This window comes from Terrapene carolina, unplaced genomic scaffold, assembly GCF_002925995.2.
Source record: "Terrapene carolina triunguis isolate 2854851 unplaced genomic scaffold, T_m_triunguis-2.0 Scaffold84, whole genome shotgun sequence".
In the NCBI taxonomy this organism is placed as follows: Eukaryota; Metazoa; Chordata; order Testudines; family Emydidae; genus Terrapene; species Terrapene triunguis.
This window is the reverse complement of record NW_020664435.1, coordinates 14,216,166-14,240,616: the sequence shown is the minus strand read 5'-3', so window position 1 is coordinate 14,240,616 and position 24,451 is coordinate 14,216,166. Positions and strand designations below refer to the sequence as shown.

The 24,451-nt window shown below is 43.2% G+C and overlaps 2 protein-coding genes across 2 annotated transcripts in view; one reads left to right on the top strand and one right to left on the bottom strand.

The window, feature by feature from the left end:
* The window catches only part of TAX1BP1 (Tax1 binding protein 1), a 106,971-nt gene extending 98,105 nt beyond the window's left edge, over nucleotides 1–8,866 (top strand). Inside the window, exons 17-18 of the mRNA XM_024222922.2 lie at nucleotides 6,891–6,976; nucleotides 7,591–8,866. Coding sequence (XP_024078690.2) covers nucleotides 6,891–6,976; nucleotides 7,591–7,792 — 288 coding nt within the window. The 3' untranslated portion in view covers nucleotides 7,793–8,866. The remainder of the gene's footprint in view (nucleotides 1–6,890; nucleotides 6,977–7,590) is intronic.
* Nucleotides 8,867–16,572: 7,706 nt separating this feature from the next.
* Nucleotides 16,573–24,451, bottom strand: part of JAZF1 (JAZF zinc finger 1) — a 272,246-nt gene continuing 264,367 nt past the window's right edge. The window contains exon 5 of the mRNA XM_024222727.2: nucleotides 16,573–18,836. Coding sequence (XP_024078495.1) covers nucleotides 18,660–18,836 — 177 coding nt within the window. The 3' untranslated portion in view covers nucleotides 16,573–18,659. The remainder of the gene's footprint in view (nucleotides 18,837–24,451) is intronic.

Genomic DNA, 24,451 nt, shown 5'->3' with positions numbered 1-24,451 from the left:
GAAGTGGGCAAACTATGGCCCGTGGGCCACATCTGGCCCGAGCCTTGAGCTCCCGGCCGGGGAGGCTAGCCCCTGGCCCCTCCCCTGCTGTCCCACCTCCCCCGCAGCCACGCCGCCACACGGGCAGCGCTCTGGGCAGCGGGGTTGTGCGCTCCTGCAGGGCAGCATGTCGGGCTCTGGCCGGGCGGTGCGGCTGCCAGACATGCTGCTCTGAGCGGCATGGTAAGGGGGCCGGAGGGTTGGATAAGGGGTGGAGGTCCTGGGGGAGGTTTCAGGGGATGGGAAACAGGGTGGGGGGGTTGGATAAGTGTGGGAGTCCAGGGGGGCCTGTCAGGGGGCGGGGGTGTGGATAAGGGTCAGGGAACTGGGGGGGTTGGATAGGCGTGGGGGGCCTGTCGGGGCGGGGGTGTGGATAGGGGTCAGGAGGGCAATCAGGGGACTGGAAGCAGGGTGGCTGGATAGGGGGTGGAGTCCTGGGGGGCAGTTAGGGGTGGGGGGTCCTGGGAGGGGGTGGTTAGGGGACAAGGAGCAGGGGGGGCTGGATGGGTCGGGAGTTCTGAGGGGGGCAGGCAGGGGGGCGGGAAGTAGGAGGGGGCAGGGGCCAGGCTGTTGGGGGAGGCACAGCCTTCACTACCTGGCCCTCCATACAGGTTTGTAACCCCAATGTGGCCCTCAGGCCAAAAAGTTTGCCCACCCCTGCTCTTAAGTTGATGGGTACTGACAAGAGGAGCAGGAGTATTAGATCTCCTTCAAAGCTGCCCTGGTCTCTGGAGACTTCAGGCCCCAGAGGAGTACTGTCAAGGCTCCGAGTGCTTCCGGTACCTTTTAAGACACCGAGGACTGCTTCTAACAGTCATGCCTCTACCATGAAAGACCTGGTATTGGAAGACTTCCTCTGCTTCCCATGATCAGGTCCATCCAAGCAGCAGATCAGCACCATCAGACTCTTTGGTACCCTTGATACCTACTTCAGTGCTCCAGACAGTTAACAAATGAGTCTGTGCCTGCTTACCCCTCCACACAGAGTAACCAGTTACCTATCTCCATACCAATACTGACCTCAAATGACCTCTTTGTCTCCAGTGCTTACCTCTTAGTACCAATATCTTCTGGGGCGCGACTGCTCTGTTAAGATCCTCTACTTTTCCGACTTCCACCCTTTCAGAGAGAACAGTTTATCAACTCATTAGACTATGTGGAAGAGGACTGTGATTTAGACTCAGAGCTCTCTGTCCAAGGGTTTCCTCTTTATTTGAGGAGACATTATTCTCTGCATGCAAAGAGAAGGGAGGATAGACGACCTCCGTCTTTCACCAGCTGGGGTGTCCAACAGTAGCTACCTTCTCCTGTGCCCTGTGGTCCTGCTCAGTGCTCTTATTGAAATCCATGGGCCTTACACTGCCAACAATTTTTAAGGGCCATGAGTTCCTCTCATAGGGAGCATGGACAGTCTCATTCTCCTATTCCCTGACTTTCCTTTCACCAGCCAGAACTGATAGAGGAGACCTTTGAAGAAGAGCAGGAGGCAAGGGCTGACAAGAAGGTAACACCTCACACCAATTTTCCTCAGCATTGCTGAATGAAGCTGTATTGCCTCCACCACTCTCCAGGATCGATGATTTTTGACAGTTCCAGGAACTGATGAGTCAACGGATACGCTCCAAACTTCTCTTAAGGCAATCCAGGACTCCCATCATGAACTCCTGGACATTTTACATGCCTCAAATTTGACACGTGGCACTTCCGATTAATGAAGCTCTTCTAGAGCCACCCAAGACAATCTGGCAAATTCCTGCCACAGCATTGCCTACATTCAAATGTGCTGACAAAAAATATCCCAGCCAAGGATTTGGAATTTTTATTCTCGCATCTGACACTGAATTCCTTGGTTGTGGTTGGAGTTAATGAACATAGGAAGCAGCACAATACCAATGCCAAGGGCTGGAATGCCTAAAGGGGACTGTGTTTGACTTCTTGTTAACCAGTGTGGTACTGCAGAAGCTCTTTTGTTACTAGTTTGGTGAATCTAATGATATAATAAACCACCAGTTGTGGGGATTGTCTGCCCTATTTCTTGCAGTCTGCCCTGAGTGTGGCATTCTCAGTGTGGCCCATCCCAGGCACCCAGTCACAATGATTCTCCGGGGTAGCGGCTTCTTGTTCAACAGAGGTACAAAGGGTGTTGGAAACAATAAAAAGCCATTGATGAGAAGTATTTACCTTCAGAAACAGAAGATATCCTCTGGATAAATCTTTTACAAGGCTGACCCTCATTATTTGTCTTAGAGAACCATCATATATTTCTGTACGGATAAGAGATATTTGAATAGCTGTAGCAATCTTTATACCTATCTGTCTAATTTAGGGTTTCCTGTAGCACAATGTCCTCTCTACAGATAAGATTCCCTGCTCTCCCTCATATGGATATTTTTGATATCGTACAGTTTTGAACAATTTCAAAGTTTTCTCTAAATAGACCAAATAATTAGGGTTCCTCTTATGTGAGAAGGAAAATCTTCTTTTTCTTAAACTATTGAGAATGTCCAAGCTCACCTGTCATGCCATCAGTGAATCTAGCTTCACTTTAAAAATGGATATTGGTAGCATGAGACCTTTCTAATAAGCAGCAGTGCAAGGATGATATGTGCATATAAACTGACACACACTAAAATTTTTAGCTAAGGAAAGAGACTTTTTTATAAAAAGCCTAAAAGGGTATGTACCTGATAGGTATGATGTATAGGTGTATGTACCTGATGGTACATGTACTTGATAGGACGCCTGTTCTCACTTTCAGGTGACATTGTAAATAAGAAGCAGGCAGCAGTATCTCCCATAAATGTAAACAAACTTGGCTGAACAAAAAGTAGGACTGAGGGGACTTGTAGGCTCTAAACTTTTACATTATTTTGTTTTTGAGTGCAGTTATATAACAAAAAAAAAATCTACATTTGTAAGTTACACTTTCACGATAAAGTGATTACACTACAGTACTTGTATGAGGTTAGTTGAAAAATATAATTTCTTTTTGTTTATCATTTTACAGTGCAAATATTTGTAATAAAAAATATAAAGTGAGCACTGTACACTTTGTATTCTGTGTTGTAATAGAAATCAATATATTTGAAAATGTAAAAAAACATCCAAAATATTTAATAAATTTCAGTTGGTATTCTATTGTTTAACAGTGCGATTAATTGCGATTAATTTTTGAGTTAACTGCGATTAATCGACAGCCTAATTATTAATACAGACAGCAAAAATAAACAAAGCACAAGGAAATATAGAGAACTGTTAGCTTGAGTAATTAACAATGACCTATAAGATCGAGAACTCATGAGCAAAATTCATAATTACTAGATAGAGAAATGTAAAACAAATGCTGAAGCATCTCTCATGGCAAAATTTTATATACCGTGGAGAGTAAATGTTGATGTGTTTAAGGAATTCTTTAAATCTGGTGAACCCTCAATATAAAGATTATAATTTGTTAATTCTGATAAAATCTAGTTTTCTTCTGGATGTGTTAATGGGGCAGAAATGCACATGCAGTGAAGCTGAACTAAGGCACAATCCACTGTTTGCTGATCCAGCTTCCACAATTGAACAGGAGGCATTGACTAGCATTATGAGTAATTAATACATGGTGCAAAGCATACATATTCAGTATGCACCATTTTATACGTTTTAATGTTTGCTGGAAATATATTTCCAAGTATAATTGGTTTTTGTTTTGTGATATAAAAAATCCTAGTAGAATTTATGATACACCAAGCTTTGTGTGTAATAATAAATCCTCTCAGTAATTATCTAATGTTTCTTTACAGACAGTTATGCTTTAATAGTAAGGCATATTAACGATTTCTTTCAGGACTGCACAAGTGCTCTTTCTAAAGTAGATAGCATTAACTATAATTTGTGTAACTGGAATGATGAAGGTGGGGAGTCTCTTTGCTCATCCATAATTGTTAACATACAGCTGGTAGTCATTAACTCCTTCATCTTTAGTACTCTCTGCTAAGGACATTTTTGAATTAATATTTATTACTGGTAAATCCTGATTGCTGACCCTAAGAAGTTAAATAGATTAACAGTGTGATTATGATGCATAGCTTCTGAGCATGTTTTCTGGTTTGGCGCTCTGCACTAAACAAAGGATATATGTAAGCATGGAAGGGAGGGAGTATAGGAGCAGAACTGATCAGAAAACAGATTTTCTGTCCTGTGAAAAAATTCGAGATTTTAAAAACATTTTAATGCCAAATCAGGATAAACAGCAAAAACTTTGAATTTTTCACAAAATTAAATTCTGAAAACAAATTGTTTTGTCACTTGAAACATTTTGTTTGCTTTCAGCCCTTTTACTTATTTGTGTGTGTGTGTGTGTGTGTGTGTGTGCGCGCACACGCACGTATGTAAAGTGAATTTGAAAATGAAGTCATTTTGAAACCAACAATCAAAACCCTTAGTTCCAAAATGAGGCATTTTGAAATTTTCAAAATGTTATTTTCTAACATATTAAAAAAATACCAAAGTTTTGTCAATGTATATATTTTGGTGAAAAACTTCAGTTTTGTCGAAACCGTATTTTCTGATGGAAAACTGTTGGTACAAAATTTTTTTGACCCGCTCTATTGAAGAGCCCTATCTCTAGGGGGAAGTGCCATCTGCTTCACTACCTAGAATACTGTTAACAGACCCATTGAAATAATGCCAAGTGTCCAAGAAATGGCCTTCTAGCTATACAAATGAAAGGATTATAAAGGAAGTCAGTTTTAAGGGATTTAAATTAAACTAGGTATGTATTTGTAGTATAAATATGCATGTTTAGATAAATTGTGTTTTTTATTTTCTCATGGTAAATATTTAAACGTAATGTGGAATAGTTCTGATTTGCTCAGAACATGATTTCCCCACATTTGTTTGTGTGTGTGTGTGTATGTCTGTCTGTCTGTGTTTTCAGCAATAACAACCTTTTACTATGTAATGTTGAAACATTTTAGATATTAACCAGTAGTTTTTCCTCTATTAATAATTATACTCTCCTCATTGGTGACAAAAGGAACAAATAGTGCTTTTACAATCCATATGCCCCTTCTACTGCAGGTGCTAGGCAAGCATGTTAGATAGGAAAACATGTCTGTCTCTAGCATCTGCTGCAGTAAGCCCCACTAGCTGCTTAATGAAAATGTTAAATGGTTGAAATTAAGCAGCTGTTGTTCAGAGAGTGAGGAGGAGAAAACTATTGAAGGAATTTCTAAATCTGTCTAGTTTCCATTAACTTTTCTTGAGAACACTGCGTAGTAATTAAAAAAATAAGAATAAAGAACCCAGTGCAATTTGAATGTAGATATGAGTTGTCTGTGCAAAGTAGACATGCAGTTGAACTTGGGACGCCGCTTGTGTAGGAAAAGCCCCTGGCGGGCCGGGCCAGTTTGTTTACCCGCCGCGTCCGCAGGTCCGGCCGATCGCGGCTTCCACAGGCCGTGGTTCGCTGCTCCAGGCCAATGGGAGCTTCTGGAAGCGGCGCGGGCCGAGGGACGTACTGGCCGCCGCTTCCAGCAGCTCCCATTGGCCTGGAGCAGCGAACCGTGGCCAGTGGGAGCTGCGATCGGCTGGACCTGTGGACGCGGCGGGTAAACAAACTGGCCCGGCCGCCAGGGGCTTTCCCTACACAAGCGGCGTCCCAAGTTTGGGAAACACTGATCTAGGAGATTGGATTCCAGAATGTTTTATAGGTTTTGCTGAAGGCTTTTATAAATAAGCAGAATTTACTTAGAAAAGCTTCTTGGTTTCTGTATCCATTTGCAGAATGGACCTGAGAGGATATGCAAAAGACAAGTTTATTAGTAGTAGGCTTGTACTTCATACAGTATCAAAAACATGCACAACTCTAATTTTTCTTTTCTTCTCTCTTAAGGTTTTTCTTTGTATCTTGTTTCCTTCACCTGTGTTATACAAGAGCAGTGGTGCAAGCAAATCCTGAATTAGTGACATCATTATGATTGATTAAAAAACAAAACACAGCACTGTCCTGGTTTCTTCAACTGTCAGAACTAAATTGAAGTACCAGGATAGGGTATCCTGCAGCTTATTCAGTTTTAGTTTCACACCACAGACCGATTTTTTTGGGTGTATTCTCCAGTGGCAGACCTGACTGGGGCTAACTCTTAATAGAAGCTCTGAGGCAAACCTGATTGTCTATCAGCATAGTGATCCTCATCAGTGCCTGCTGCAGCTGTTTATGTGCTGTTAGTGTTCATGAAATGAGGACACAACTGACAGAGCTGATGAGAGGAAGCAGCCAAACAGGGCAATTTAGCTGATGTGCCTGACTGCAGTGTGAAATGTGTGACATGCTTGGCTGGCGATAGCAGCATATACAGATCACTCAAAACTGACTGTTGGGAAGCAAGAATGTGAATCTAAATCAATGGATTTTTTTCCCCATTGAAATTCTAGATAATAGGATGTCAAGTTAGACTCTTAATCTGTCAATCTGAATTTTATTTCTGAATTTTAGTCCTTCATAAAATGTTATTGTGCCTTGTAGTCTGGTGCCCTGCATTTGGTTTAACATAAGATTTTTGTTCTGATATGGCCCCGGGCATTTGCAGTCAGGTGACCAATGTATTTCCTTAATAAATGTATTGGTAGAAGTGTTCCAGTATCACTGGCACAGATTTATAGTGTAGGTGCTTGGTCAAAAGGCAGTTTGTTTAGCTTTTTATATTCATTAACAAGTTCCTTGTATGTTCCAGTAAAAATAGTGTTTCAGAAGGTCCAAAGTAAAAAATGAAAATCTAGTCCCCAAGTTTTTTCTAAAGATGTGTTTGAGAGAACACATTTTCTCGTGGATATTCTTGATAATACTGCACATTTTTTCATAGGATGATGATGAGACTGTACCTTCTGCTCCTGATCCTCCAAGTCTTCTCTTACATGAGCGTGGAACAGGTTTTTGTTTTGACTCCAGGTAAATTTGTCATATCTTTCAGCACTGTCATCAACTCAAAGAAAAAATGTTACTGTTGAGAACTTCCGAGTAGTGTTCATTATTACCAGGGAATTCACTCTTAGATGTGCAATTTGGAGGACTGTTGGCATTATGCCTCATTTCACAGAACATGACAATATTTTTGGCACACAAATGAATTTTTTTTTTGCCAACCTAATTGTGAGCCTTAGTTAAGAACTTTTATAAAGTGTTATGTTTGCTAAGAGCAGACTAAGCATTTATGAGCAGAGAGAATGGTTTCCTAAGAACCTGCTTGGCCATTAAGACATTCAGTAGAGTTTGCATTCAGTAGTAGCTGGAATTATGTCAAAATTATGTAACCTTTTTGACGCCATGTTATTTTGGAATTTCAATATAAAACTGTTTTAACTGTATTGAACATTTCAGCTAATGTCTGTTCTAATTAACTGTAAAACACTTACTTGGATACTTAAGGGGCTAAACCTGCTCCCATTTAAATCAGTGGCAAAACTCCCATTGACTTCAGTGGCAACAGGATCAGACCTTTATTTCTTATCTTTACTCAATGATACATTGTGTCAGTGTTTCATTTTCTTTTTTTTTCTCCCAAGTTTTGATGTGCACAAGAAGTGTCCCCTTTGTGAAGTGATGTTTCCTCCTAACTATGACCAAAGCAAGTTTGAAGAACATGTCGAAAGTCACTGGAAGGTGTGCCCCATGTGCAGTGAGCAGTTCCCTCCTGACTATGATCAGCAAGGCTTTGAAAAGCATGTTCAGACGCACTTTGATCAGAATGTTTTAAATTTTGACTAGATAAGTATAAGTAATTTTTGTTTGGGTTTTTTTTTGTAGTCAAGCTTAAAAAACATCTCCAACAGGCAGTCCACCTAGAGAAAAGAAAATGCAGCTTTCATATAACTTAATGCAGATATCTAAATGCTACTTTCAGTATACAATACTCTACAGTGTAATTGGAGTTAAGGTAAATCTTTGGCCTATCAGCAATTGTCAGGTTAGCCTCTCAATCTAATATTCTAGAAGGAAAAAAATCCACCTTGTATGTGTGTCTGTGTTTATTCCCTGTTTAGTGAAACCTGTAAGGACACAGGGAGAACTTGGATGTAATTGGCCTCAGAAACAAAGTCTAATTTCTTGGTGCTGTTCAGTTATACAGAATGACCGGCGGTTTCTCTTGACCATGATAATTGGAGCATGATTAAATATTAAAACTTACAGTATGTAATAGAAGGATGTTTCTCATAGTAACCTTGTGAAATATTTCTTTGGATAACTGTTGATTCAGAACATTACATAACTTATCCTATGAAAATATAGTTTTCTAATCTACTTCAGAAATGTAATGTAGTTGCATGTATTGAGAGACTACATGCTTGCAACAAAAAATAATTTATGGCAAATACTTTACTTTTACTTATAAAATGTTTGTCTTAGAGAATAACTTTAAATAAAGTACATTTATGCTTTAAGGAAGTATTTTTATGAATTGAAAGGAACTGTTATGCTTAGGATGACTAAAAAATAATTGTTTAAAAATCGCTACCATTCAGTTTCATTTGCATTTAGTAGAAAATATTGTCTGGAGAAACTCATCGTATATGTTTTCATACAGAATCAAATAGTACTTTTTTTTTTTTTTTTTTTGGACTAGGGTTTTTAAAATCTTTGACATCTTAATTTTGCACATTCTTTCCACTATGTAACTATCAGTATGTATATCTAAAAACAATTTATATTTAAAGAATTACTTTAAAATATGTACTAACTAAACCAAGAAAGTAATATGTTCCTTTGGATAAAATAATTTGCTTTTCAGCTGTTGTATAGTAGTCTTGTTACATTAAAGACAAAATTGTTCATGGAATCTGATGTTCCCCCCTATGTTTCTTTAACCAATTAAAGAAGTAAATTATGTAATTTACTTTTAAAAAAAGTTTTGCTTAGCTGGAGTAAGAGATGACTTACTCTCATGAATACTTATTTGCTTCTCTTCCAGAAGAGAAGACCTGAACAATTGTGTTGTCTGCAGTTCCCTTTTTCATTTTTGTCGCCAGTGTTTAATAAGAGATTGGATTTTCCCAACTAAAGCTGGTGGTCATTGACAAATTACATCTGAGTATGCAGTCATTACATCATCAGTTCTCCATGTCTTCTTTTAAGTCTTGTAATTCTGTTGAGGAAATTAGAGAGGAAAACTAGTACTGTTGAGGGTTCTTAGAAAATTTGTACTAAAATCAGTGCTCAGTATTTTGTTACACTATTATTGTGACTCTTATTTACTAGTATATAAAATACATAAACAGAACACATTTTAAAGATAAAATTATTAGTAAAGGCACAAGTCTTGATATGGCTGTGTGGGCCACCAAAATCTGAAAACAGCTTCAGAACCCAAGTTTGTCTTGCAGCAGATTCAGGACTGGTAGAACTTTCTTACCAAAATTAAGGTGTCTTCTCTGAGTAGTATCCCTAGAGATGCTTTGCTTCAGGTGCACGTGCACCTCTTGAGCTCCTGATAGGAGATTTTCAATTAGAAGTTCCATTTGGCCTGTGCATGCATCCTATGCCTCCTCGTGCCAGATACTGATGCAAAATAAGGGTCTCAGTTCCTTCTTAACTGCCTCGGCCTGAGGTGGAGTCCTAGTGTGTCCACCTTGGGTGGACTTGGCTTTTCTAATATTTCTAACAGCTAACTATAAAAACAATCTTCGTGTCCTTGTAGTTAGAGAAGCAGCGAGAGGATTGCTTTACTCCTCTGTCCCCTTCGGGAGACTTTTTTTCCTGGCCGGACATGCCTGGCTCATCAAGTTTCAAACATTTCCTCTCCTGCTGAGAGACTGACCCTTAAGCAATGGTCACTCAAAGTGTGTCCGTTGCTTGGGGGAGTCCCATGTCTCCCAGAAGTGCAACTTCTGTCTGGCCCTCATGTCCAGTGCAAGGAAAAACTGGGAGATTAAACTCAGACAGCTAATATAGAACGCTCCCTTTGGCCAGCTTCTGAGTCAGGTCAGGAGACAATGCCCTTCCCCACAGTACATCTGTCACCAGAGAGATACCTTGGAAGACTTTGGAGGCTTCAGGGGAAGCTTCCAAAAAGAGGAGTGTGGATTCTAACCTTAGGGAGCCAGCTCCAAAGAAGTCCAGGTCCCTGGTGAGATCTACAGTCTCTAAAGTGTCGACCTCTTCGACGCCGTATCATTGAGTCGAAGGATTCCTTTTCTGGTAACCACGAGGCCATAAAGTCACATAGCATGAAGGAGAGGGACGGCGCCAACAAGGCCTCAGCACCTTCCACCGCAAGGAGGGCAAGCAGACACTTGGGACTGGCACAGTTAAGTTCAGCCCAGCTGTTGGTACCTGTGCATTCAGGCCAGCCATCAGTAAGTACCCATGCATGTCGCACCCTCAGCATTGAGCAAACAGCACCAGATGCCATTGGCATCTACTTCAGTATGCCCGCCATCGGTGGTACCACCAGTGACCGTGGTCTCTGCTAGCGTGTCAGTACCAATTCCCTATTTGGTATCCTAGGAGTTCCAGATATACTTAAGGACTTCTTGATAACATACGAACTGGAGTTCCCTTTCCTCATGGGTACTAGGTGTCTCTCAGTACCAAGACCCTGATCTCCAGACTACTGTCCTCTGGTACCACAGGACTCTCCACTGTTTTCTGCAGGTGCTTCTCCTTTGGATGAGATGAAGGAGACTTCCAGTCGGTCTCCTCTGTTTCTATTTCTGTACAGGGTTCTCAAGCATATCCCTTTAGGAACACATTCTCTGAAAGTCATAGGGAAGATCAGATTCATTATCAAGGGTGATTGAACCAACTTTGCATGCTACCCCCACTTCTGTACACGCCCCCCCAGACTGGGGACCATCTAATAAGGAGGACAGAGTTGTACAGCCCTCTCTTCCCCTACCCCTCACAGGAGGAGACATTTCAGGAACAAGAAGCTAGAGCAGAGGAGGCCACCCCTTAAACACGTATTTCATACTCCTCTCCAGATAAGGCAGTTATTCCTCCACCACCATCCGTGGCTGATGGTTGTTGGTGATTTCAAGACTTCATAAAGAAGATAGCTGACACTCTTAATTCTTTTTGAAGAGGACAAGGATTCACAGCACAAAGTGGTGTATGTCTTGCAGCCAGCAACAACCTCGAGGCTGGTGTTTCCTATCAATGAGGTGCTCCTAGATCCGGCTAAGATGGTGTGGCAGACACCTGCGACTATTCTGCTCACATGTAAATAGGCAGATCAGAAAGTAAGGGGATCATAATACTACTTTTCTCCCACACTCCATCTCACTCCCTGGTGGTGGATGCGGTAAATGAGGGGTAGGATAGCACTTCTGTAAGTCTACCCCATATGACAAGGATCAGAAAAGGTAAAAGGCCTATTTGTGAGCAACCCTGCAATTCAGATCACAAATTATGAGGTGATCATGGCCAAATTTAAGCTTATAGATAACAGATTCATGGCTTTTATTGAACATCTGCCACAAGAACATAGGGAGCAGTTCCAGTCTAACATCTCAGTTCATCTGGCCAATTGGTGGTCAGAACTGCTCTTGAAGCATCCTTAGATGCTATGGACACTGCTGCCAGGGGCATGTCCATGGTGCTGGTTATGCACAGGGCATCATGGCTCCATCTCTCGGGGTGCTGAAAGAAGCATAGAAGAACACTGTGGAGGACCTAGCTTTTGACAGTTTTAAACTGTCCTCAGAAACCATGGTTGAATCTTTGCACACGCTAAATGATTCCAGAGCTACTTTATGATCATGGGCATATATACAAATAGCAAAAGATTTAGTAGGTCACAGATTGCCCAGAGATCATGTCCTGCTCAGTTTTCTAGGTTCCATAGTTCTACCGATCCCTTAGAAAAAGACAAAATTTCAGAGAAAGAGGGTCACCCACCTGCCCTGCATGATTACCGTCTTTGAAGCAACAGGTTTGATGGGTTGCTCGAGGATTCGAATCTTCTCAAACATTTGGATTTACAAACTGTGCCCATTAGCCCACTTCTCCCTTTGGAGACTGCCATGCCTATTTCCAACATGCTTGGAGGCGGATCACTACAGACAAGTGGGTGATACCATCCATTTTACATCACTCCCTCCCACTCCCTCTCCCTCTTCAGGGCCCCTCTCACAAGCTTTTATTGAGACAAGAAGTGAACTCTCCTTTGATTAGGAGCAATAGAGCAGGTTTTTCCTCCTCACGAGGGCAAGGGATTTTAGTAAAAGTATTACCTTGTGCCAAAGAAGGCCAGAGGGTGGAGACTGATCTCAGATCTAAGGCTTCTAAACAAGTTTGTAAAGTCTCAAAAGTTCAGGGTGGTGGCTCTGGCAGCTATAATTCCTTTTCTAGAGGAGGAGGTTTGATTTTTCAGTCCTCAACCTGCACGATGCATAATTCCCTATAACAATATACCCACCACACGGGAAATAATTATGCTTCACTATAGGGCAGGATAATTTCCAATACCGAGTGCTACCATTCGGCCTTTTCATGGTCCCAAGGATGTTCTCAAGAGTCCTGGCTTTTTACCTCCAACTAGAAGCAATCCTCGTTTTCCCATATCTCAACAACTGGCTACTCAAGGGCCATTCCTACGAAGCAGTGCTATCTTCCAACCAGATGGTCTTTGGTTTGTTCCAGGAGTTGGGATCTGCAACTGAATGTGTAAAAAAAAAAAAAAAAAAAAAGTCCACATTAACCCCTATATAGAAGATACAGTTTGCAGGGGCATCTTTGCACTCATGGAGAGCCTGAGCCTACTCTCCCTTAGATAGATTTTATCCTTATTGGGTCTGGTATGGACAATTCAGGGGCAACCTCCAACCACAATAAGGAATAGTCTTCAGCTCTTGGGAAACATGGCAGCTTGCATCTTTGTGACCAATCCCACAAGGCCATGTCTCAGAACGACCTATTCTCCAGTCAGACACACCTTGGACAGACCGGTGATGGTGAGTCTACAAGTGAGGAACTCCTTAGATGGTGGAAGAATCAACTCCATATCTGTGAACGTGTTCCTTTCTGTCACCCAGTCCCTTCAGTGACTTTAACAATAGATGCATCACAGTTGAGTTGGCGAGCCAACCTCAATATCCTCACAACTCAGATTTCCTGAGTTATCCACCTGCACTCTCTCCACATCAATCTGTTGGAGTTCTGGTGTGTCAGGAACACTTGCCTTCATATTCTATCTCTCAAAAGGGGCAAATCAATCAGGGTCATGATGGACAATGTATCTTGTCTGTTCTGTATTAAGCACGGAGGCATAAGACCCCTTTCTGTGTTCCGAAGCCATGAAAATATGGAAATTGTGCATAGCTCATCAGATCCAGATTTAAGCAGTCTACCTCCTAGGTATTCAGAACACCACAGCTGATATCCTCAGCAGATGCTTTTCACAGAATTACAAATGGGAGTTAGACACCCAAGTTCTTCACAGGTAAGCCCCTTAGTTTTCAGTTTAAACTGATTTTTACCAAAAAAAAAACAAGCTTTACAAAAAGTATTTGGTTTTTTTCCTCCTGATTTTCACCCTACTTTTGTTTCATTCAAATATATATAAAAAAACTTGTTTTATTAGGAAAATATAATACATTGCATGAGATATATGTATTAGGATAAAATGTTAGTCTGTGTGTATATGAAAAGCTGCCTGTTGAAGTAAGGCTATGTATTAGTCTGGAAGTTACACACAATAAACAAACAGGCCACGCACGTAAGCTCTGAACGGCTTCTGCATCTGAACGTACTGATGAATCTCACACTCACCACGTACACATTTCAAGCTGTTAGCAGATAACGGTTTAAATCTGACACACTAAATTGGGAAGAAAACGAAAATCTGTATCAGAATGTTTCAGAACACAAGTATTCAAAAATAGCAGAAAAGCATGTAGTTGAGTGTATGCGTTGCAAATGGTGTGGCCCAATTATTAAATATAACTATTTATAGGCTAATAGTTCCACATCTACAACAATAAACTCTTTATTCAAATGAAAAGTTTTATTTGGGAATTAGAGATATATTGTTTTCTTAAACTCAGAAGTGGCATTGTGTTTTAGTTCTGCAGCAAACCACACTGAATTCCATTCATCAAAGCATTAATCTACTGAATACTTTCCCTCCGTCCTTCAGTCGTCCAAAATAAACTGATAAATTCCTGGGGAAAATTAAATAAAATAAAAACCAAAACTGAAGGGTCCTATCCGTAGCATATTCCTAAGATGGGGACTGCCAGAGGTGGATCTCTTTGTCACCCTTAAGAACAGGAAGTGTTCCTTTTTCTGGGCCACCATTCCTTGGGAGATGTTTTTATTCTATCTTGGAATAAGGGTCTGTTCTATGTGTTTCCATCAACATCGCTGATACTAAGAGTGATGAACAAGACCAGACAGGACAAAGCTAGAGTTATTTGTGTAGTGCTGACCTGGCTGAGACAAGATTGGTACCCTTACCTGCTTCACCTGGGTGTTCAACTGTCGTTCAAATTCCTGAACATTCCTCATCTCTTGTCAGAGAATGCGGGTCATGTGCTTCACCCCAACCTAGCGGTTCTCTGCCTCAGGGCATGGCTCCTGGATGGTTCATTGGTTTAGAATCCTCTAGCTCTACAGAAGTACAACAGGGGTTACTGAATAGTAGAAAGATCAACCAGCACTACTTACTTGCAGAAATGAAAGATTCTTCCATTGGTATTGTCGTCGATGCCATCCTTTCAGTCATCCTGGATTATCTGTTGGAGCTAAAGAAAGTGGGGTTATCAGTTCCATTAAGGTCCATTTGGCCACAAATCAGCCTTTCATCCTCCAGTAGGATTCTCCATATTTGCTCATCTGGTGTTGTCTAGGTTTATAAGGGTTTGGGGCATCTCTACTCATAGATTAGAAATCTTATCTTGACCTGGGATCTCAACCTGGTACTCAGTTACTTTATGAGACCTTTGCTTGAACCAATGGCAGACTGTTCTTTGTTACATTTATCTATGAAGACGGCCCTTTTAGTATCCATCACATTGATCCATAGGGTTGCGGAGATTGGAGCCTTGATGGCAGATTCCTCCTTTATGGTGTTCTTTAAGGATAAGTCTCTTTACGTCCACATCCAAAACTCTTACCTAAGGTTCTATCAGTGTTCTACCTTAATCACTCCATTCAATCTACCAGTGTTTTTCCCGAAGCTAGAGTGTTCTCTATAGGAATCCTGTTTACAGACCCTGGATGTTAGAAGGGCATTGGCCGTCTATTTAACTAGGATCAAGGAATTTAGGAAATGGCCTAGGCTCTTCATTTCTTTTGCAGATAGATCTACGGGGTCTTCGATCTCTGCTCAGAGACTATTGAGATATTCAATAGCCATGTATTATCACTTGTTATAATACTGCAGGTGATCATTGCCACCCACCAACAGGTGATAGCACATTCACCCAGATCACAGGCAACAGCTACAGCATTACTGAAGAATGTACCAATATTTGAAATATGTAGGACCTCTGTATGGGCTTCAGTATGTATGTTTTCAAAACATTACACCCTGATCTGTGCTGTCAGATCTGATGTGGCACTTGGTTTTGCAGTATTATCTTCAGTTCTGGACTCTATTACAAAGCTCCCTCCTCCATCTAGGGATACTAAGTAGAAGTTGCCTGAAGTGGAGCACCCATATGGATGCTACTCGAAGAAGAAGAGGAACTTACTCGCACTGTGCAATAATTGCAGTTCTTTGAGATGTGTTCCCCTTACGGGTGCGCCACTATGCACCCTCCTCCATCTCTGCTTCGGATAGTTCCTTAGGGGACATTTGTGTGAAGAAGGAACTAAGGAACAAGCTGAAGCAGAGATGGAGGGTACATAGTGGCGCACCCGTAGGGGGACACACCTCAAAGAACTACAGTTACTGCACAAAGCGAGCAATCTTTTTTTCCCCTCCAACTGATATGTATAGCAGGGAGATTTGTACTTGTTTACATTTATAAAGTACCTAACTCGTGCTCTGACTGGTTCACAAAAAGGGCCACAGACAGGTATCAAACCCCCACAGCATGTTCCTATTTAACTTCCCAAATCCTCAGATAATTATCCATCTCAAAATCATGCCTCCATCCCTGAAGACCACCTAAGCTTGGCTGCTTTGGACCAACGGGGAATATGAATATGCACACTTTACCTGGCCAGTCTTGAATCTCTGAATGAAGACGTCATTATCGAACAGCCTCTGAAGAATTCACTTTTTCTTTAAAAATGTTGGAGAGTGTTTTGTGTGGGAAACAACAGGAAAGAAGCTTGTGGCTACAACTAAAAACTGGTACATCTTGAAAATCTTGATGTAGCTTTTTTAAAGGATAGTTTGTAGCATTCCACAGAATTTGACAACTAAACAGGTTGCCCGAATGTTTTGGTGCATTTGGTTTTCATTATTACATTGAGAAACTGCCAAAAAAGGAAATGAATAATGCATAAAAAATACTAACAGTCTGTGCAGATCAAACTGATCACCCTTAAAGATAATGAGAAGTAATAATAAAGCATTCATATTTGTTTTGGGTCAGAGGCAGTTTATTTTAAATGTGATTTGATTTACATTTATAAGCAGCTTTCTTGACAGGAATTTTGATTCATTAAGTTGCCTTCAGTTCTAAAACAAACCTCTGTCACTTTCAAACTTAATGTACTTTGTCCCCAACAAAACATATGAAAATATAATTTAAAGCACACTTTTCACAGACACAGTACAATACATTCACTATACACAGTATAACAAAATAGTCCCATCTTTACCTGTTTAATAATACTGTCACAATGAATAGGTAAATAGAAACTGGAATTTCATTTTCATAGTTGAAAGGAATTTACATGCAATGACTTTTTATGACTGTTTAGCTGTTAAATTAACTTAATCAGCCTATAGTTTCTTGCACTAGAGCAGAGCCAAATGATACTTGCTGTCCCAATCTGCTGCCAAAACAGTTCAGAAGGTAGGAAGTAGCCAAATGAGATCTTTTATACATCAACAAGTTGATTCTCATGTCTGGATCATTTAAACTGAACAGACAACACTCCATTGCCTCAAATCCTGAAGAGAAGATAATTTGTTTAAATGGGGGTTTTGCAAATGCTTCTTTAAAACCTCATTATGAGGGAGTCAATAGTTGGTTAACAGAAAATTGTCATCCTTTCCAAGTTCATTTTAAATGTTTTAGAAAAATGGAGAGGTCTGTTTCCCATTTGTCTGAACTTTCATGCAAAATACAGGGAGAGAGGAAAGTTACATTTCAAAACACTTAATTTGTTTTCATGGGAAATAGGTCTGAATTTTTATAGGTTTTTTTAATCTAAGCTTCAAAGAATAGCACTTGTGAGAGAAGAATGCTCAAGGCATGATGGTACTGTAAGCAATATATGTTCATTTATGGTCCAGACAAGTTATTTTATGATGGCTCTTGTTTCAAGTCAATCTTTGACACTGGCTGCAAGAAGCACTTCATCTTCAGTAAGGCTCATGTCATATTTCAGCAAAGTGATTTGTAAAGCTAAACAGACATTTCCAATTGGAATGCAGTGATCTACAATAAGAGGCAAAAAATATACAAAGAAAATTTCAAAATATAATGAACGTGAAGGAGGGTCACTAGAAATTTCCGTAACACAAATAACATACCTCCTTAAACCAAGCTTAGAATTTTTATTTGCAACCACAGGCATAAGTTAGTACTGTAGTTGCAAGAATTGGCAACGCATAAAACATTAAATCTGTTGGCAACAGAGAACTACAAAGTGCTTTAAAACTTCATCTGAGATGAAGATAGAATTGTTTCTCTCTTACACACAAATTTGCACTTAAGTATTTCGAAGTGTCTTTCTAACAGTAGATTTCAGGAGAAAATATTTAGTTGGCCTGGGATCTTGGTCCTCAAAAGCTTGATGGGCATGAACTTAATACATCATCTTGTATAAAAACAAAGTAATAATCCTAACACTAAAGGTGATTGTTTACTAGTTCAAATGGCAAGATTTTCAGCATTTCAAAAGGGAAAAAAGAATTTGCAAGATAATATAAAATACAGCAAGCACACCTTTTTATGTATGTTATTTAAGTATGAAAATATTTTTAGCATATTATGTTAAACATTCTTTCTTATTTATATTTCCAATACCTAAAGACTTGCTACACCACTGATAAACTCCATTATGTAAGGCATGTTAACCAGTTTGACAATGGTGGTATTGTTTTGGTTTTACACACACACGAACGGATGTGTTGAAAATCTTCAACCACATTACAATCTTGAAATGATGTCAGTGCCAAGCTTTCCTCTTCACGCCCCTATTTAACACTGCAGTACAACTAAATATGCAACACCCCCTAATTTTTGTTTTGGGGAAAGTGTTCTGAAGAACCTATAGCTTTTTTTTTTTAGCACCTTATATCAAAGTAATGAAAATGGGTATGATGATTACAAGTGCAAATGTACAAAATCATTAACTCTACAAAGATACATCATTCCAAAATTACAGAAAAATTTAAAGCATGCATTTCATTTTTTTCAAGGGTTGCTGAATGCTTCCCCTGAAAAAGGTGGCTGGTTTCAAAATCAGCAACTGCTGGTGAGGATTTCTTGGCACATTTGTGACCAGCATGTTATTGCTGCATCTTCCTGATAATCTCAGCAGACACTGGGGGATGGAAATTGATTGTGTGGTGCCGCAAGCCCTGAGCTGTCTTGTAACTCTTTCCACAACGACATTTGAATGGTTTGCGTACACGGATCTGTGTTCTGTGGCCATTCTTGGCATGGTACTTTATACCGTTCACATTCTGTGGGTGAAAGAATGAAATATTGGTTGTCATATATCGTCTAACATAACGGCTTGGCTTCCTGATATAAAAACCGGAACTGACTATTAAACTTTTTGGGACAAAATTGCATAATTATTAGTAACTGTCTCTAGGTGTTTGCTACAGTACAAATATGCCCTCCCTTCTAATGCATTCAAAACATGACTAAGGGCTCGGGCCCTAGGAAGGCATCATCTGCAAACTAGGGCATACAGTTTTAATGGGTCAAACTTACCTTGTAACCTATCACTAAATGGTTAACCTTTTTAAAATTAATATGTGGTATGACAAGAAAGAGGAGGTTACTTACCTCTAACTGGAGGTTCTTCGGAATGTGTGGTCCCTATTTGTATTCCAAACATGAGTGCGCATGCATGCCATGCACCGGAAGTTTTCAGCAGCTGTGTCCACTGACCTGCACGCACTTCATATGTTGCCTTGTACTCCAGGCAAGGTTATAACAGGCCATGCAGGGCGATGCCCCCTTAGTCATTCTCTTACTGCTGAATCGGGCTGTCTGTCTGCAGTGGAGGGGACAGTGGGCGGGTACTGGAATACAAATAGGGACCACACAACTTGAAGAACCTCCAGTTACAGGTAAGTAACCTCCTCTTCAAGTGATGGTATATTCATTCCAAACACGGGTGAGTACCAAGCAGCATCAGCTCGAAGATGGGTGAGAGGTATAGCCATCCGCAGGATGGCATGGTCCACAGTCACATCTTCGGCTGCCCCTCTGTCGATGCCGTAGTGCAGGGATTCTCAAACGGGGTTCATGACCCCTTAGGGAGGTCGCAAGATTATTATGTGGGGGGTCACGAGCTGTCGGCTTCCATCCCCAAACACCACTTTGCCTCCAGCATTTATAATAGTGTTAAATATAAAAGTGTTTTTAATTTATAAAGGAGGTTGCACTCAGAGGCTTGCTGTATGAAAGGGGTCACCAGTACAAAGTTTGAGAACCACTGCTGTAGTGGGTGGTGAAGGTGTGTACAGAGTGCCAGGTCGCCACTTGGCAGATGTCGTACCAGGACACATCTGCCAGGAAAGTGGAGGTGGTTGCTTGGGCCCTTGTGGAGTGGGCTGTAATTCTACCAGTTGGTGTGGCATTGGACTGTGTGTGTGGTATTGGGCTCCATGATGCAAGCAGAGATCCACTTGGATATGCGTAGTGAGGAGAAGGCTTGGCCCCTGGACCTCTCCGTAATGGCAACGAAGAGACATGGAGAGGCGTGGGCCCTGTCTAGGTAGAATGTGAGTGCGCAGCAGACATCCAAGGACTGCAGGTTCTTGTCTGTGGGAGCGTCGTGAGATTTAGGGTGAAAGTCCAGGAGATGGATGGATTGGTTGAGGTAGAACTCCGAGACCACTTTCGGGAGAAACCTAGGGTGAAGACGTAATGAGACCTTGTCCTTATAGAAGACCATATATTGGGGGGGGAGGGGGGGGAGGAGGGGCGGTCAGCCATCATGGCCACCAGTTTGCTGACCCACCGAGTGGAGGTGATGGCTACAAGGAAGAAAACCTTCATGGATAAGCGTGAGACAGAGCATGTGACCAGGGTCTTGAAGGGCGCTCTGGTGAGGGCAGAGAGCACAAGAATGAAGTTCCAAGGAGGGGCAGGTTTGAGGACCAGAGGGAAGCTGTTTGTCAGCTCTTTCAGAAATTGGGTGGTGGTAGGGTAAGTAAACACCACGTGGCCATCCACAAATGGGAGCAAGGCACTAAGAGCCACCAGGTGGACCAGACAAGATCTCAGGCCTCTCCCTTAGCTCTAAGTTCTAAGAGGTAGTCTAGGATGATGGGGAGAGAGATGTACTTGAGAGAAACGGTGGTGGTGTGCCCAGGAGGTGAAACGCTTCCATTTCGTTGTGTAGCACACTAGACTGGAAGATCATCTGCTGTGCATAAGTATGGGTGGAGCAGGCATTGTCTACATGCAATCCCCATTCAAAAACCAGGCCATCATTTGAAGCAGGTCTGGGCTGGGATGATGGACTCTGCCCAGGTCCTGGGTGAGGAGGTCTGGCAGATTGGGGAGACCGATTGGGGGCGGGAGAGAGTCTGAGTAACCAGAACTGGAAACCAGAACTATCTGAGCCAGAACAAGACTACCAGGAGGAGCGGTGGTCGCAGCCCAACTACAATGCCTGGGGTACATCAGGGCATGCTTAGATTCAATGGCAGCTTGGGCCTTCCTCCTGGTGGACCATTTTGCTGCCCTGACAGCCCACGTAATGCTCATACCTCACACACCACAGTGCGCCACTCTCTCTGTCTCCTCAGCCATATGGTGGCCTGCACCCCATGTGATGCCACATACCCACATTCACTGTCTACAACGCTGGCCCCCTTCAGTCTGCAGGCCCCACACCAACCATCTGGACACTGACCCATGGCTGGTCTGCACCTCCCTCACCTGGTGGACCAATGCTGCAAGGCACCCCATTTGCCACCTCCGGCCCCATGACCACCCTTACCACGGATGCCTCCCTGGCTGGTTGGGGAGTCCACCTAGATGGCTGTGCCGCACAAGGGCTTGAACTTATTGCAAGGCACACATCACATCAATATCCTAGAGCTGTGGGCAGTCCGCTTAACCACCACACATTCCTGCCTCTTATCCACAACCAACACATTCAGCTCCTCTCCGACAATACCACTGCAGGGACATACGGCGAGGAGTGAGTGGACAGCGAGGATGGGTGATGTCATTTTGGCAAGGGTTGTCGCCACCAAGAGCCAGTCGTCCAAGTAAGGAAACACACAGAATACCCCAGGCATTGTAGTTGGGCTGCGACCACCACTGTGAAGACTCATGGGGCCATGGCAATACCAAAGGGGAGAACTCTGAAGTGGTTGTCACCCACATGGAAGCAAAGGAACTTGTGGTGGACTGGATGGATATCACTATGCAAGTACGTGTCCTTCATGTTGAGGGCTGCGAACCATACCCCCTGGGGAAAGGAGGTGATGATTGATGCGAGCATCACTATATGGAACATAACAACTTCATCAGAAAGGCCAAGTAAGCAGAGATCGAAGATAGAGCAGAGACCTCCTCCCTTCTTTGGGATGAGAAAAGTATAGGGAGTAGAAACCCTTACCGATGAAGAGGGAAGGCATGGGTTCAATTGCACCTTTCGTTAGGAGGGTGTTTGCCTCACACTGTAGGAGGTTGTGATGAGAGAGACTTCCAGGAGGCACTGGGTGGGAAGAGGGGAAGGTAAGGAACTCAATGGAATAGCCATATCTCACAACCTCCAATACCCAATGATCCATGGTGATCTTGCCCCAGTGGTGGGCAAATAGGGCAAGATGGGCCCCAAAGGCAGTAAGGGGGGGCTGGAGGTGGTGATGATGGGGGCTTGCCAAAACTGGGCCTTAGATTGGTGCCATGGTATGGCAGAGTAGGTGATAGAGGCTGATGGTAGTGGATGCTGTGATCTGGGGTGCCATCGGGTGGGGTCCTGATACAGGATGTACATGGGCTGGTATGGTGCATAGGGGCATGGTTGGTAGGGTGACTTCTGTTGCTTCTGTAAATTCCTGGAGACGGGAGAGTCATTTGCGAGTCCTTTACAGAGTGTAGGGACTCATCTGTCTTTGCCGAGAACAACTTGTCCTCGTCAAAGGTGAGGTACTGGATGGTGGTGTGGATCTCCCTCGGGAAGCTGGAGGACTGCAGTCAGGTCTCCTGTTGCATCACTATGCCTGTGGCAGGGAGCGGGAGGATGTGTCTGCTGCATCCATCACTGCTTAGAGGGTAACCTTGGCCGACAAGTGACCTTCCTCCACCAGGGCTTGGAAACGCTGTTGCTTGTCCTGCAGGAGATGCTCCAAGTACGCTACTAGCTTGGCATAGTTTTAAAATCATACTTTGATAGCAGAGCCTGGTAGTTTGATATGCAGAATTGCAGGGCTGCAGAGGAGTAAACTATGCATCCCAGGAGCTCTAGGTACGTTGCCACCCTATCTGGAGGAGTGGAGGCGTGTGAGTGCTGCCTCGCCTGTTCCATCGCTGCGTGCGCCACCAGCAAAGTGGGGAGGAGTTGGGAAAGAAATCAGCCCCTTTGGATGGCTGTGGGGGCGCAGGACACTGGTGTGTACCAGACCGCCCATGCAGTTTGAAGGATGGCTTTGTTTATGGGAAATGCAATGCAGGACGGTCCCCTAGGCTGGAGAATGTCTAGGAGCTGATCGTGTTGGTCCTGGACTTCTTCCCATGGGATGTCCAAATTCGGGGCCATCCTCTGCAGCAGCTCCTGGTATTAGTGGTGGTCATCAGGAGGCGAGAGGGTCAGGGGAATCAGTGCTCCGTCCAGACAGGAGGCTGTTGTCGGGATCGGCTCCCTTGCTGTCTCTGCCTCCAGGTCCGAGCTGGACGGTTCTGGTGAAGGGGCCCAGATGGAAGGGTGCAAGGCATGAGAAGATGGATATGGGTGGTGGTAAGCGTCCCACGTTGGCCAGTGTGCTCAGGGGGTCTAGTCCTAGGGATACTGCAGGCCCCAAGAGTACACATACCAATGCAGCGGGGTCGGAGCATACCCTGCCTGGTGCGGTGACCATGCCCGAGAGTCCGAGCAACGCCTGGGGATCGGGGAGAATGATGGTTCCTTCGTTGAAAAGGCCTTGGAGTCCAGAGAGATCTCGGATGGTGGCAGCTGTCAATGAGGGTGGTCCCGCAACCATGGGATGTGGTCTCCAGCCCAGGAAGAGAAGTGCATCCATTGGTGGTGGTGGGGCTGCGAAGCCAAAAGCAGCGGCAAGGGGGGGATATGGCAGGTCGAAGTGCACTGTGGGGAGCAAGTGTTTAGCTCATCCAGCTGTCCATGGCACGTCCCGCTGACTGCTGAAGCAGGGATGTGTATGTGGTGCACAGCATGAGAACTCATGTTGCGGTGGAGATGCACAGCGTGGAGGGCTGTCTTGTGGTACGGTTAGTGTGGCAGCCAACGCTACCTATGCTGCCTCTTTTTTAGCTTTACCCTCTGCATGGGGAAGCTTAGGAGGTGGCAGGTGCAGTCCACATGCAACCTCTTGCCCGACCTGGCAAAGCTCGTAACAGGGACTTGCTGCGATGGCCGAGAGCACTTGCAACTCTCCTGCTTGACTTTGTCAGATCTGGGAGGTGGGTAGGATGCTCACCACTGGTGAAGGGTGGTGCACGGCTGGTTCTGCCAGTCCAGGATCGGACTCCACAAGGCGCCGGAGAGCTTTTTCCATGAGGAACTTCCTGAGTCGCAGGAGACGAGCCTCATGGGTCTGCAGGGGAAAGGACTTACAAATGTCGCAGTGTGTGGCAAGATGCGCTTCTCCTAGGTAGTATAAGCAATGGCAGTGCTCATCTCTCATGGAGAACGAATTGAGGGCATGAGGCACAGTTCTTAAAACCCAGAATGCAGAGCATAGTTCCCCGACAAAGTTGGGGCAGCCCCCGAGCGGGGCAAGTAACCTAAACTATCTAACTATAGACTATACACAACTAAGAAGAAAAAACAAACTAGCTAACTAAATACAACGGACAGTTCTCGTAGAGATTATGAGCAAGCGGAAGAGAAGATTCTGACTCCAACCACATAGCGCTATGAGGA